Consider the following 14,573-nt stretch of genomic DNA (forward strand, 5'->3'; position numbering starts at 1 on the left):
ATTACTGATGATTTTCTTCTCAAAAAGCTTATAAATCAACTATATATTGAATTTGTTTATTTTGAGCAGAGTGTCACATTAAATTAATTCACACATTTTGTTTATATTTAATAAATGCATCTTATTTTCCACTTTGCATAAGCTGGATATTATTTTCACAGGTTTGCGGGGATTAAGAATAAACTGTGACATAAGTCGCCACAAGGCTAAGATTCGGGATTTCAGACTTACCCTTTTTGTCAGCTGGGTGTCCATCATAAAGTTATGTACATGTTTTTCGGCTTTGGTTAATTCCAGTTTTTTTGCGACCACAGCGACCACCAAAGCAGTGCATCCGGCACCCTGACAAAACAAACACCAGCCTTAAGCACTCAGTCAAAAACACAAGGTGTGTTACGCAGATATACGCCACTTACCATGATGCCGGTGAGGAGACAGACCCCTTTCCCACAGTATGTATTAGGAACCATATCTCCATATCCAATCGTTAGAAAAGTTATTGAGATCAACCACATGGCTCCAAGGAAATTGCTGGTTACATCCATGTTGTCATGGTATCTAGTAAATGTTAAATGACATATTAGAAAAACAACTACAGTTACTATACATTGACTGACTTATTTGCAAGTTAATCAATCAGCCATGAAAATGTAGCTAATTTGTCTGGCATTATAGATGTAAGTAGTGTTGACTCCGCTACAGAGTATTGGACATGCTGTTGTTGCTGTAAGCTAATACTTAATTGGCTAATTGAGAGATCTAGACTGTTGGGACACAATTGACTCAGTTTCCAAAGCTATTTAACTGCAGTTTAAAAGGTTTCACAGCACACCGGTCTGCAACGTGAGAGATGTGATACTCCATAGGGTTTAACAGGTTGAGAAAAAGGCACGGTATCGTTTTTCTCTGAAATGATACATTTTGATACTTAGATCTCAGTTTGTAAAAATCACCTAGTAACTGTGAATTATTACAATTGTATATAATGAAACATGAACTCATGATAATTGTATAGTTAATATAGGAATATAAAAGGAAAAACTTGATATATTATTAATTTTCCCAAAAATCACCATGTAACTGTGAATTATAATTTTTTGTACAAATATATATTAATATGTAATTGTGAGTGTGTATTCCAAAAAGGTCACCTATGTTATTCACAACATGATAATTGTAGTTAATATATGTGTGTGTGTGTGTGTAAAGTAAAACCTAGTAACTGTGAATTATTACTACTGTACAATTGTATATAATGAATATGTATTATTTAATTATAATAATATTTCAGTGTGTGTATGTGTGTGCGTGTGTGTATATATATATATATATATATATATATATACACAATTGATCTCATTTCTGAACTGAATTTATGAAGTCATGATAATGAATTGTATAATATATATATATATATATATATATATATACACACACACACAATTATTTTCATACAATTTTAGGTCTGACTTAAAGATCTTATCAAAATCTCCTCATGAAAACCGATTTTCATTAACTACTGTCAGAGCAACAAAGTGGTCCACCTTTCGCACGCCCTCACAGTCCAGGCGGCGATGATCCACAGAGAAATGGTGAACACCAGCAGCACTGTCCCGGGACATATAGTCATGAGGGTCTTCATGACAAAGCGTGTGTTGAAGTTTATCTTGTTGAGGGCACCGATACTGCGTGACGAAGCATCGGTAAAGAGTTTGCTATGCAGCAGCATGACGCGAGCAATGAGGTACAGACGGAGAAACATGGGAATGGACAGGATGATATCCACGTCGGCGTCCGTCTTGGAAGGGGCGTAAGAAAAGGCTAGCCGCGCCGTCCACGTGAAGGTGTAGTTGCCCGGGATGGGGTGTATGGCGCACACCAAGATCTCCAGACAGATGAAGAAGATGCGCTCGTAGGTCATGGCTATCCTCCAGTCGTCTGCGGCGTTGTCCACCATGAATAGCTATTTGGAGAAAGACATTTTTTTAAGTAAAGCTGTAGAAGCAGGAAAAAAACAAAACCATTTTATGTTCCTCCAGAAATGTACAACAGTATAGGGTAAGAAACTTAATTCAATTTAATTTTTAAATAATAATTATGTAATATAGATTTTTTTTAATAGAATTCTGTGAAAATAAGTAAAAATATCTCAACTATTTTTGCACCTCAAGTAATTTTTTCTTTAGCAGCAAGGATTTATTCAGTGCACATCATTTCCCCCACTAGACTGTATTTACAACCTTGGCCTGTCAGATTCTGCCAAGGTGCGTTGCTCAAAGGCTTCCCTCAGGTTTCTCTCCATTTAGCCAGCGGCCCTGGAGCCACACTGCTTTTTTCTACTCTTGCTACATAGAATCTCCCTCGTTCCCCTTCTTCCCAATCCCATAAATATTTCCATAATATAAAAGTTTGCTTCTCAATAGAGCAAATTTCACTGTTCACCTTTTTAGCAGCCGTGGTTCCTCAAGTATTTTCCCATTTTCAAATCATTTTTAAATAATTTAAAAAAAAAAATTAAAATATTAAAACTTCCCCTTCCTCTTGCAGCTCATCTCTTCTCTTCTCTGATGATGTGTTTACTGGCACAAGGGCGGGGCAACCTGTCACTCACATGAGATCCACCAATAGCAAACCACAACCATCCAATCAATTCCCCATGGACAAAATCAAGTCCCACCCTTTATTTGTTCTTGTTTGAGAAGCCGTTTCACTCAGATATAAGTCACAATAGAGAAGAACACACTATTAAGAGTCGATATTGGTTCGTTAAAATGAAGATCGAATCAAAAATCATGTTTCAGCGCAGTCCTAGAATGAGAAGTCACTGCAAAATTATGTAATGAATCAAAAACAACAGTAAAATATAACACTATTCACTTGTAGTTACTGATTTTGTTTTACTCTAGGCTAAAACAATATATTTTAAGTTTATTGCAAAATATTTAGACATATAAAAATATGTTCGAGGTTCGAAGGCCAGTTCACACTAACACAAATGCTTGGAATGAAGTAATCACGATTAATCGCATCTAACATAAAAGTTTATGTTTATATAATATATGTGTGTATTTGTAACAGGAAGACAGACACAGAAGATGAAGATTCAAAAGAGTAACTTTATGTCACGTGTCAGTGTATGTTTGGACTTTCAGTTTGTGTTTTGATTTGTTCCTGTTTTCCTTTGTTCTTTTCCCGCCACTCCTTCCACTTCCACTCCTGTGGCCGTCCACAGGATATATACAGTATATACAGTATATGTGTGTATATGTGCATACACACACACACGTATGCCTATTGATTAACACGGAGAAAAAACAAAGTCACAGTATTTTCATGTTTTCAAACAGCCATTCAGATTTTTGTATTCCCTATGGTGTTTTTCCAATAACACCGAACACAAGAGTATAGAGACAAGAGAGCCGATATCTTCATCTCCTATTCACTGTAGCTTAGGAAAATACTTTGTTTGTGAATGCCACCAAGTCCTAGTTTTATGTAGCAGCAGTGTCTCCAGGCACAAGACCAAAAGCACAACTCAGTTAAAGTCGCAGTGCAATGGAGAAGAAGGAAAATGGAAAACAGAGATTAGTACTCAATTGACGGCATGCTAATTTTCATGTCAGACAGAACAGACGCATTAACTACCGTTCAATTCAATTTTAAAATGTTTACCGCACCAAACATTTGTGTTGGGAGTATGTAAACTCTTTTACATCATTTGCAATGCTTCATGGGAATGAGCAGTCAGAAACTAATCTAAAGGCTGTCCCACACTAAAAGATTTCCACAAACATGATGATAAATAAGTCATAAATTTAACCGGTTTGTTCCTCTAGTGTGTGTGGAGCGCAACACACACTAACAGATTCATCCACAAACAACCAGAGTCCCTGCTGAGAACACGAGAAATCTCACAAAATCTCTCGCGGTCAAAACGTGACTTTAGAGTAAACAAACACGGCGGACGACCAGCAAGAATAATAGTGATAATAGTGTTTGGACTGCTTTTTACAGAAAACTTGCAGGGTTTTGGATGAAGTCGTGGATATTGTTATGCTTCCATCTTCCATCAGCTTGCTTTCTGATTTGGTATCGTTTCGTTCCACGTGACAATCTACAGAGCACGTTTGTGCTCGGGGTTCCCCACACAATAGGATTTCTGATCGTAAATATGTTGGATATTTACGATTTGAGATCAGTGTGGTCCCAATGATTCAATCACTCTTAACACATCTCACACAGGGCTGCCAACTTTTGAGTTCAGCTTGGAGTGACAATTATTGGGATCACAAGAAGTTTATTGTGACTGTCAAAACATTTGGTAACAGAATTTCATTAGGTTTACATGGTATAATGACTGGTACTGTGTTTTAATTAGGGCTGGGTATTGACAAATTTCACAAATCCGATCTATCCGATCAATTAATTGGGATATATCAGGTACAGTACATATTCATTTTCTCAAATGCTGTAAACTATAAAGGGAACCCTGTCAGCTGGTACTATACTATTAAAGGTAAAAATTAACTAATTTGCATACAATTGCATATAATGCAGTTTTTATATAAAACTAACGTTATAACATTATAAGTAAAAACCACTATATGCATATTTTTTGCTAAATGCCCCTATCTGGAGTTTATTCTTCTAGCTGACTATCGAGTTTATTGGTCACTGAATGGCTTTTCTGAGGTAAATGTAATGTCACGTGACATCTTGTTAAAAAGTTGGTTGAAACACTGATTGAGCGATTACAGGAGACACGATACTTTTCAGTAAGCTGTATCTTTCAACATTCCTTCTGATGTTCATTCATGTTTATTTCATGCTATAACTAGTAGTAAAGAGGAAGGGATGATCGGTCATCTGTCACGCCACATTAAGGAGTGCCAAAACCACATTCATTGTTTGAATTTCATCATTAAATTGACACTTTGTTTCATATCAAAATAATAATTAGAATAATAAACTATTCATATAGCACTTTTCAGGCATAAAATGCAGTTCAAAGTGCTTTACATAAAAAATTATATAGTTTAATATCAACAGCAACGTCACATTCAATAAAAACGTGGATCAAACATAAGAAATAAAATGAATAAAAAAGAACCTGCTCTGTCTTGTCTGTCAGCGCGTTTTTGCTGCGTGAGGATATGGACGTGTGGCGTGAGAGAACAGTGTCAATTGAGTGCTTCTAACGCTGAATGTGTGAGAGTTGGCAGCCCTGCCTCACACCACAGGAAAATCTGATAAGATAATCTGTAGAACCATCCTGATAATCGGGACTTTACCCAGGAGGGGAGAATTGGACCCAAAATCGACCCGATTACCTTGTAGTGTGTGGGTGCCTTAAAGGGATAGTTCACCCAAAAATGAAAATTATCCCATGATTTACTCATCCTCAAGCCATCCTAGGTATATATGACTTTCTTCTTTCAGCCAAACATAATCAGAGAGAGTTATATTTAAAACTGGCTCTTCTAAGCTTAAAATGGGTACGATTTTGAAGCCCAAAAAAGCGCATCCATCCATCATAAAAGTAATCCATACGGCTCCAGGGGGTTAATAAAGGCCTTCTGAAGCGAAGCAATGCGTTTTTGTAAGAAAAATATCCATATTTCTACCTTTGAAAACTACAATCACTGGCTTCCGTACGCAAGTCTAGCTCTGTCGGAAGAGTGACCTCTGACCCGACGTATGACGCATTGATGAACGCAGAAGTGAAGAGCAAAACAATACACCGGTCACAAATTAGAAGTCTAAATCAAGGATTTTTAAAGAGAATTGTTGGAGGAGCTTGAGTTTGTTGCCCAGCCCTTATTTGTTCGAACCGCGAGAGTCGTCTTCTCTCATCTAAGCTTAAACGCTACGCCTGCATCCTACGTCATACGCCGGAACTCGACTCTCGTGAGCTTGTGAATGGACGTTACCGGAAGCTAGTGATTACGGTTTATAAAATTATAAATATGGATATTTTTCTTACAAAAACGCATAGCTTCGAATCAGAAGGCCTTTATTAACCCCCTGGAGCAGTATGGATTACTTTTATGATGCATGGATTCACTTTTTTGGGCTTCAAAATCACTAGTCACTATTCACTCCCGTTATAAAGCTTGGAAGAGCCAGGATATTTTTTTGATATAACTCAAGATTGTGTTTGGCTGAAGGAAGAAAGTCATATAAACCTAGGATGGCTTTTGGGTGAACTATCCCTTTAATTGGTCGAGGTCTTTTCAGCATTATGGAGAGTGTAGTTCTTCACTAGGAATTCTTCAAAAATGAAGTTGAAAGATCACACTGATCTTGATACAGCAGGTCTGTCTTGAGGTTTGAAAGATTTATTTGTTATCGTCAAAAATCGACTTCTCTTTTGAGATAGCGAATGGTATTTTACTAGCGGAAGCCGTCTGTTGCGCTCAACCGTCAGATCCCTGCCCTCACTGCCGTTCTGTGCCGATCATCTGCGGTTTCATCCTGTGCATTCAATCACCTCGAGGTACCCGACAGTCAACATCAGCGAGAGACATTTCACCAGAGTGGTGCAGTCAGCACAATTCAAAGGCTTCGGCTGACAGATTTTATCCAACGAGACCGAGGCTATCTGATATGAGAAAAGGCGCAAATGATGAACCCCTGATGCAATATGTGCAAACGGGTCTCACAGCACCAGGCTATTTCACGAGTAATGGGTTTATGCGGTGCGTAACTGAATTACTCTTTAATATGACTCTTGCTTGAGGCGTTAAGAGCTTGCTTCAGTGCTGTCCTGTGGTTTTCCCCTCGCGTAGTATAGCACATGTATAAAACCTTAACGCTTGGACAGTTTAATCACGTTTATGGTCACTTATTTACTCAACCTGGTTTGCTGGATCCACAGTATCTGGATCATCATACAGGTGATGTTTGAATGAATCAAATAAAACCTGGCAAAAGAATAATGAAAATTGTATAATATAAACTGACACCCTGCCAAATAACCTTGATTTAGGCTGAATTCCTAATCTCTAAATTCCTCATTAAGAAAAACAGCACCACTTCTGGAGGCAAATGAGATTAATAACCCGGATCATACGGTATATTCAGTGATAATACATTAAAACATTAATCTAAATGGTGCTTGACCGTACAAAAGGGTGTTGGAGTTACTGCCAGCACATTGCTATACTGTTGCTAATAACTTCTGAGTACTTATTGGCACTTTGCTATGCTAGGATGTTCTGGCTGGTTGCTAGGTGGTTGCTAGGGCATTCTGTGTGGTTTCTAAGTGGTTGCTAGGCCATTCTGTGAGGTTTCTTTCTTGCTAGCATTCCTTTCTTCAACAAACTGCATGATTTGAGGTACTGATGTCCATAACAGAGACAAAGCAATGATTTTGCTGCAAATATAAAATATATTTTCGATATACTTTTATGTTTTGTATAGCAAAAACATTAGAGTTTGGCAAGTTTGATTCATTTCTACTAATCAGTTCAAACTGTCCATTTCAGTGCAAAATACAAAAAAATAACAGCAATATTCACCTATTACATATTTACCAAAATGTATGAAACTTTTAATGTATGAAACTGGCAAAATGCTATTTTTTGTATTTTCACATTAGTGCATAAAGGCCCTTAATGAAAATTATTATTGGCTATATCATTCTTCTTCTTTTTTTTTATTTTTACTGTACTTTACTTTTTACATTAAATATATTTAAATGTACTTGGCTACAAGTTGAAATGATGTTTACCCGATGGAATTTTTTATTTTATTTATAGCAAATACAAGATTTTTTTTTTTATATTCAATCTCAATATATATTATATATTGAGATTGAATATAAAAAAAAAAATCTTTTTTCCAGATGAGCAATAATAATAAATGGTGACAGTAACTCTTGCTTTAGCGATCATCACTAGAAGATTTTGAATCGTTCGCACAGAAAATAAACCCTTCACGCTTCAAAGCGTTTAGTATGTTTTTTTTTTAGCCCAAAGACTAATGACAAAATGAACATTTCCATTTTAGACCCTTGTAGTCCCACCTACACATGTTAGTCACATGAATCACACAGCCTCAAAATACGACACTAATCCCTCATATTCATACGACGCTCATGCAAACATAAAAACACACACTCCTACAGCATACTCCAATTCCAAAGTATCAAAATAACATCAAAAACATGGGATGCTCCCAAACATAAAAATAGATCAAACCCAATCAAGTTTCGTTTTGGACATTCTCATCTACACTGACTCACGGAAGGCCAGAAGAAAGGGAGATTTTAGTCCAGATAAGACACATCAACTGTCTTAAAAGGCCTGACAATTGCCAGAGATGCTGTAACATTAACCAGCCTGTCTGTTCGTTTAGGCTGTTGTTCGACTTTCCGTGCGAGTGTAACTTAGACAGCGAAACACAAGCTGCCTTTCTGAACGGTGACAGACGCTGTCTTACTCAAAACTTAGCAACAACAACAACAACCAACAAACCGCATAGCCTGCACAAAGGATGATAAGCGTGAAGCTTTAATTTTGTTCATATGGGCAAAACATGTCGTCAGGTCACCGCTTTTAACTTGCTAGCTTCAAAACGGAGCAATTAAACATTTAAAATGGGTTAGGTAAGGAAACCTACTTGGTAGGTAAAACCAATTATGGTAATGGATGACCTGCAATACAATACTCAAGGGTGCTTCACCTTCAAGCATCCAATATTCCAACTGAGTGCTTGAGCAGGTAGTTATGGAAAAATGCTGAATTTGACAACAGAGGGGAAGGGGCACATGTAATGGCCTGGTTACAACAGCTAAGGGTCGAGCAGATAACCTCAACAAGTCCGAGAGCGTGACTGCGGCAGCTAACTCAACCAAGACAAAGCAGAAGCGCAAAAATATAGAAAAATAATCATGAAAATGATCATTTTAGATTTGTTCCTTTCTGTTCTATTATGAGGATTTTTAGTCAAATGGATTGGTATTTTTAGGGCTTTTGAAACTACATTTTTTCAGTGACAATTATTTTAGGGTATGACATTTTTAATAGTAGCCTACTGCTTGCTTTACTTGTCATCACTAAAAATCTTGATTCATTCGCACAGGAAAAAAAAAAAACACTTCATGCCTCAAAGCTTTTAAAAAATAATCATGAAAACAATAATTGAGCAAAAAACGGCCAATTGCAGATTTATTCCCTTCTGTTAAAGCATGATGATGAATTTTAGTAAAACAAATTGGTATTCTGTAGGGGTTTTGAAAAATATTACATAAAAAAATATTGAAAAAGTTTCGCAATACCTAAGAATTTAAACTTAACATACATAATCATATAATATAATATTTTATTAATGTTATGTTTTTGCAGTAAAACAGCATTAGAATCTTTAAGTTTGATTCATTTACATTTACAAACTGTCCATTTCAATGTTTCAATACACACCTCAAATCAATTTAATGATTCGCTTACATTGTCACGCAAAAACATTCATGTGGTACTTTTCATATATTAAAATGTTTATATATATATACACTGCCGATTTTGCAGGTTTTCCTATTTACAAAGCATGTAGAGGTCTGTAATTTTTATCATAGGTACACTTCAACTGTGAGAGACGGAATCTAAAACAAAAATCCAGAAAATCACATTGTATGATTTTTAAATAATTAATTTGCATTTTATTGCATGACATAAGTATTTGATCACCTACCAACCAGTAAGAATTCCGGCTCTCACAGACCTGTTAGTTTTTCTTTAAGTAGCCCTCCTGTTCTCCACTCATTACCTGTATTAACTGCACCTGTTTGAACTTGTTACCTGTATAAAAGACACCTGTCCATACTCTCAATCAAACAGACTCCAACCTCTCCACAATGGCCAAGACCAGAGAGCTGTGTAAGGACATCAGGGATAAAACTGTAGACCTGCACAAGGCTGGGATGGGCTACAGGACAATAGGCAAGCAGCTTGGTGAGAAGGCAACAACTGTTGGTGCAATTATTAGAAAATGGAAGAAGTTCAAGATGACGGTCAATCTCCCTCGGTCTGGGGCACCATGCAAGATCTCACCTCGTGGGGCATCAATGATCATGAGGAAGGTGAGGGATCAGCCCAGAACTACACGGCAGGACCTGGTCAATGACCTGAAGAGAGCTGGGACCACAGTCTCAAAGAAAACCATTAGTAACACACTACGCCGTCATGGATTAAAATCCTGCAGCGCACGCAAGGTCCCCCTGCTCAAGCCAGCGCATGTCCAGGGCCGTCTGAAGTTTGCCAATGACAAACAAAGGTTTCCGTACCAAATATTAAGTTCTGCTTTTCTGATGTATCAAATACTTATGTCATGCAATAAAATGCTAATTAATTACGTAAAATGTGATTTTCTGGATTTTTGTTTTAGATTCCGTCACTCACAGTTGAAGAGTACCTATGATAAAAATTACTGACCTCTACATGCTTTGTAAGTAGGAAAACCTGCAAAATCGGCAGTGTATCAAATACTTGTTCTCCCCACTGTATATATATATATATATATATATATATATATATATACACACACACACTGTATGAATATACATATAATGCCGATAAATATTACTGTTTAGTGCATATGGGACCTTAATAAAAAAAATATGATTTTTGTTTCTGTTTACTGAAAAACATACCTTGATTATTTTTAAATAACTGTTATTGTAATTTCTCATTGTAATGTTCTTTGAATCACCCTTTTAAGTAATTTTAGAACAAATACACATATAATGATATACATATCTTTAATATATCTATTATATGTACAGTAGTACATATATTTTTGTCAGTTAATATGACGTTTTACACCGTTGCATAGCTTTTATAAAAGGAATTGTATCACTAGTAATGAAATAGAAATCGTTTGACTAAACTGAACAGTTTAATTGTGTATATTATAAAATGTACAATTAAATAATTTACAAATACATTATAAAACGATTTAGATGAAGACTCGTCAATATTCAGTATTTAGATAATTTTACTTTTGACGCATTTCTATTCTCGTATGAAAGGCTGCAGGTAGATTTGTAGTGGTGGCTCCATCACCCCCGGTCTCCTCTAATACAGCATGAGATACAGCGCTCAGTGGAATGATGGATGCAAGGCTGACTTTGGCAGAGCATGTGGATTAATGAAAACCGCAATAAAAAACGGCCTAAACTGATCAGCGCAATGCAAGGTCGATGGCTCTTCTGAAGCAACCGCACTCACTGTTGCCTTACCAGACCTGAACTCTGTTAAAACACAAAGACAACAAAATAATCGATTAAACACGTGTCCATACAGGGCTCTTAGCTTGGTGCTTTGTGCTCCTGTTGACACTTCGCCTTGACAAGGGCACGGACAAAAGGTCGTCCGCCTTCGTGCTATCCGTCTGTCTAGTAGGCAGCAGGGGTTGGTTACTGGTTTCAGAAGAGCTCAATATAACTAATGGAGCATGGCTCAATATTTAATCTGTGTAATGTAGAGAATGGGAACATATATCTTGTCGCTAAGAAAAGAAATCGCTCAGTCTCATTAGAGAATTAGGTAGAGAGGTTCAGCCCAATTACAAATTAATGCAATGGTTAATTTATGATATCAAAGTGGGTCCTAAGAGGCCACTTTTGCTAAGTAAATCCTCAGTTGTAGGTTGCTTTCAGCTTTCTTTGAAGAAGGACCCGTATGCTTTCAGAGTTTGCATTTGTGTAATTGAACGCCGTCAGTAAACGATGACAGCTGTTGTTTTATTAAGTCAACGGTACCTCAATTGAACTCTGTGTGTCTAGTGATTTAAATTCAAAATGTATAGAATCAAATAATATAATATAAAAGGCACTGGTCATGTCACATTAAATTAATTCAATTAAAAGTAAATAATACTTAAGAGTTTAAGTAATTTCGCTCAGAGAAAACGCATGGGTCACTGGAGGTTTCTTATTTTAATAAACTGTAACTCTCTTTATCATTTTAAATTAAAAAAATTACATTATTAAATCAAATTATTAAGGGATTGTAGATCCTATTCCTTTAACTGAATTTGAATGTATAGTAAATGTCTTCAAATGACAATTTTGTTTTATGTTAAAATGATAAAACCTTACATTTCTCTGAGCTACGTTACCGTAAATATGAAGAGCTCCGATGCAAAGCCTCTAAAAGCCACCTCTGTCAAAAATGAGATATTAATATTGACTGAATGCTCTCCGCACTTAGTATACGTTCATCAAATACGTTCACTTCAAACTCACTAAATCCCAGCCTCAGCCCATTCAGAAACGCCGTTACTCGGGTAGAAACCTATACATGATAAAAATGTATGATTTTTTAATTATAAAAACGTTAGACTGACTTAGAGAATTCCATCTGAAGTTTTCATATGCTCTAGAATTTTAAATAAAACAATTAAATTTAATTAAATCAGCAGTTGTCTCAAATTAATTTAATAAAAAAATACAGTTTAAATTAAATCAGCTGTTGTTTCAAATGAATCTAATAAAAACAAGAAGCTTCTAATTGAATCTCATAATATCTATGCTGTAATCCAGCTCAGTGAAAACTCAGGGGTCAGTGGTGAAGGATGGATACGTGACACTCGGCAGTCGTCTCGGGTAGAGTTTAGTTGTCACAGAAAAAGGTAGTGCACATCCCCTATAGTGCATCAGCGCTGCTCACGTGCATTCATCACGTGTTTCTGCCCTATACGTCGTGTTAAACACACAAGTGATTTGTGGTTCAATCGCAGCTAACAATCATATATAACTGCTGCAAATGAAGGTTATTAGTTAAAAGAATGAAACACTTAGCCTATATTTCTTATCTCTATGGCAATGATGTGCATGTATTTCTAATGGGTAGGGCCTTCGGAAAAGCAAATTTTTCAGGTAAAGCATTCCCATGATTGATGTCCCTCAGAGGCTTGTGGGCCCTAAATATTACAGAGCGCAACTGGCTCATGAATACACGCCGTTATAATTCAACAGTGTGAAAAGTAATAAAACTGCTCAGGCATTTATGGTTGCAGAGCCAGGGCTCTTAATGGCTTTTTTTTTTACGGGGGGGGGGGGGGGGATTTGCATGCATATTACAAAACAGTGATTTTGTTTCATGTACACGTCACACAGACATGTACAAAACACACCTTATATATGCTTCTATATATACTGTGACAGTTTAATGTATGAGATTGAACTTCTAAAACAGAGCACAAGCATTATTGTATTAAAGGAACAGTACAGCCCCAAAATTACATTTATGTCATTTATGTTGTTTCAAAGCCATATGTATTCATCCGTGAAATACATGGATTGGGCAAACCGATATAAATTTCTTCTGTGCTTGTATTTTCTAGGAATTGAACCCATGAGCTTGGTGTTACAGCCAGCATGTACTACTTTTTGGCAGCAGGAAATCAATCATTATCTACATCCATTTATGGAAAAGAGCAGCTTAAACATTGTGCCAAACATCTCCTTTTAGTGCTTCATGGAAAGACATAGGGGAAGAACAACATCAGGGTGAGTAAATGATGACGGGATTTCTATTTCTGCAGACTACTCTTTTTTTAACACTAGTTCTATGAGAATACAAGATCCTATCCAGAAAGTTAAAAACTTAAGGTCCACTTTCTGCACCCTGCCCCCTCTTCATCAGTACCACAGAGGTCATCAGCCACAAGACTTTTTTAATGCCCAAGTTAGATCGTCTGGTTTTATTGTCATCATATTGCATCGTTATTCTCAAGCCAACAACACCTAATTGCCTCCACATCAATGAGTGGAAATCTCAACATGGCTCTTTGACATCTCAGGTGGAGGGCTGTTCATCGCCTGCGGTCTTGGCGAATTCTAAGTTTTTCCATCCCTGTTGAAGGTCAATGTATTTTCTTCTTGTTTTGACTCCCTGAAGTCATGCTGGATCATACCGCAGAAACCGTCTAATTGAGCAACTTCACAAGTCAAATTTAAAGGGATAGATCTTGAAGAATATGGGTGACCAAACAGTAGATGGGCCACACTGACTTCCACAATACGGAAAAAAAATACTATGTAAGTCAATCAACTGTTTGATTACCTTCTGTTGTGTTCAGCAGAAGAAAGAAACTCATACATGGAACAACCTGAATGATGACTGAATCTTAATTTTGAGGTGATCTATCATTTTATCTTTCTTATGGCCTTCTCCGGCATTAGTCATTGTCAGCTACATTACGGCAAAAGGCTTGACTTTACCCGCAATGTGAGCTTTACAGGAATAATTCACTGGAAACTGAAAATTCTCTCTCACCCTTATGTTGCTCCGAACCTGTAAGTCTTTCTTCCTTCCGTGGAACGCACAAGGAGACGTTTTGAAGAATGGTCATGCTGTTCTTTTCCAATTAAAAGTGAATGGGGATGGATGCCGTGAAGCTCCAAAAATGACAAAAAGAGCGTACATAAAAGTAGTCAATATGATGTATATTCTCAATATTCGTATGATGTCCCATCAAACGTATGATGTCAAACCTGGTGTCTTGATGCACAGTTTTCCAATGTACATACACGCACAACTAAGCTTTGATAGTAGTTGCATGGTACTTTA

The 14,573-nt window shown here is 36.8% G+C and overlaps 1 protein-coding gene across 2 annotated transcripts in view; it reads right to left on the bottom strand.

Moving 5' to 3' along the window:
* The window catches only part of kcnn2 (potassium calcium-activated channel subfamily N member 2), a gene marked incomplete at its 5' end in the record, with an annotated part of 36,397 nt that overhangs the window by 17,882 nt on the left and 3,942 nt on the right, over positions 1-14,573 (bottom strand). For both annotated transcript variants that reach the window (XM_084400651.1, XM_084400652.1), the window contains 3 exons: positions 232-342; positions 417-558; positions 1,545-1,963. In XM_084400651.1, the coding sequence (XP_084256777.1) occupies positions 232-342; positions 417-558; positions 1,545-1,963 (672 nt within the window). The remainder of the gene's footprint in view (positions 1-231; positions 343-416; positions 559-1,544; positions 1,964-14,573) is intronic.

This window comes from Rutilus rutilus, assembly GCF_951802725.1.
Source record: "Rutilus rutilus genome assembly, chromosome: 25".
NCBI lineage: Eukaryota > Metazoa > Chordata > Actinopteri > Cypriniformes > Leuciscidae > Rutilus > Rutilus rutilus.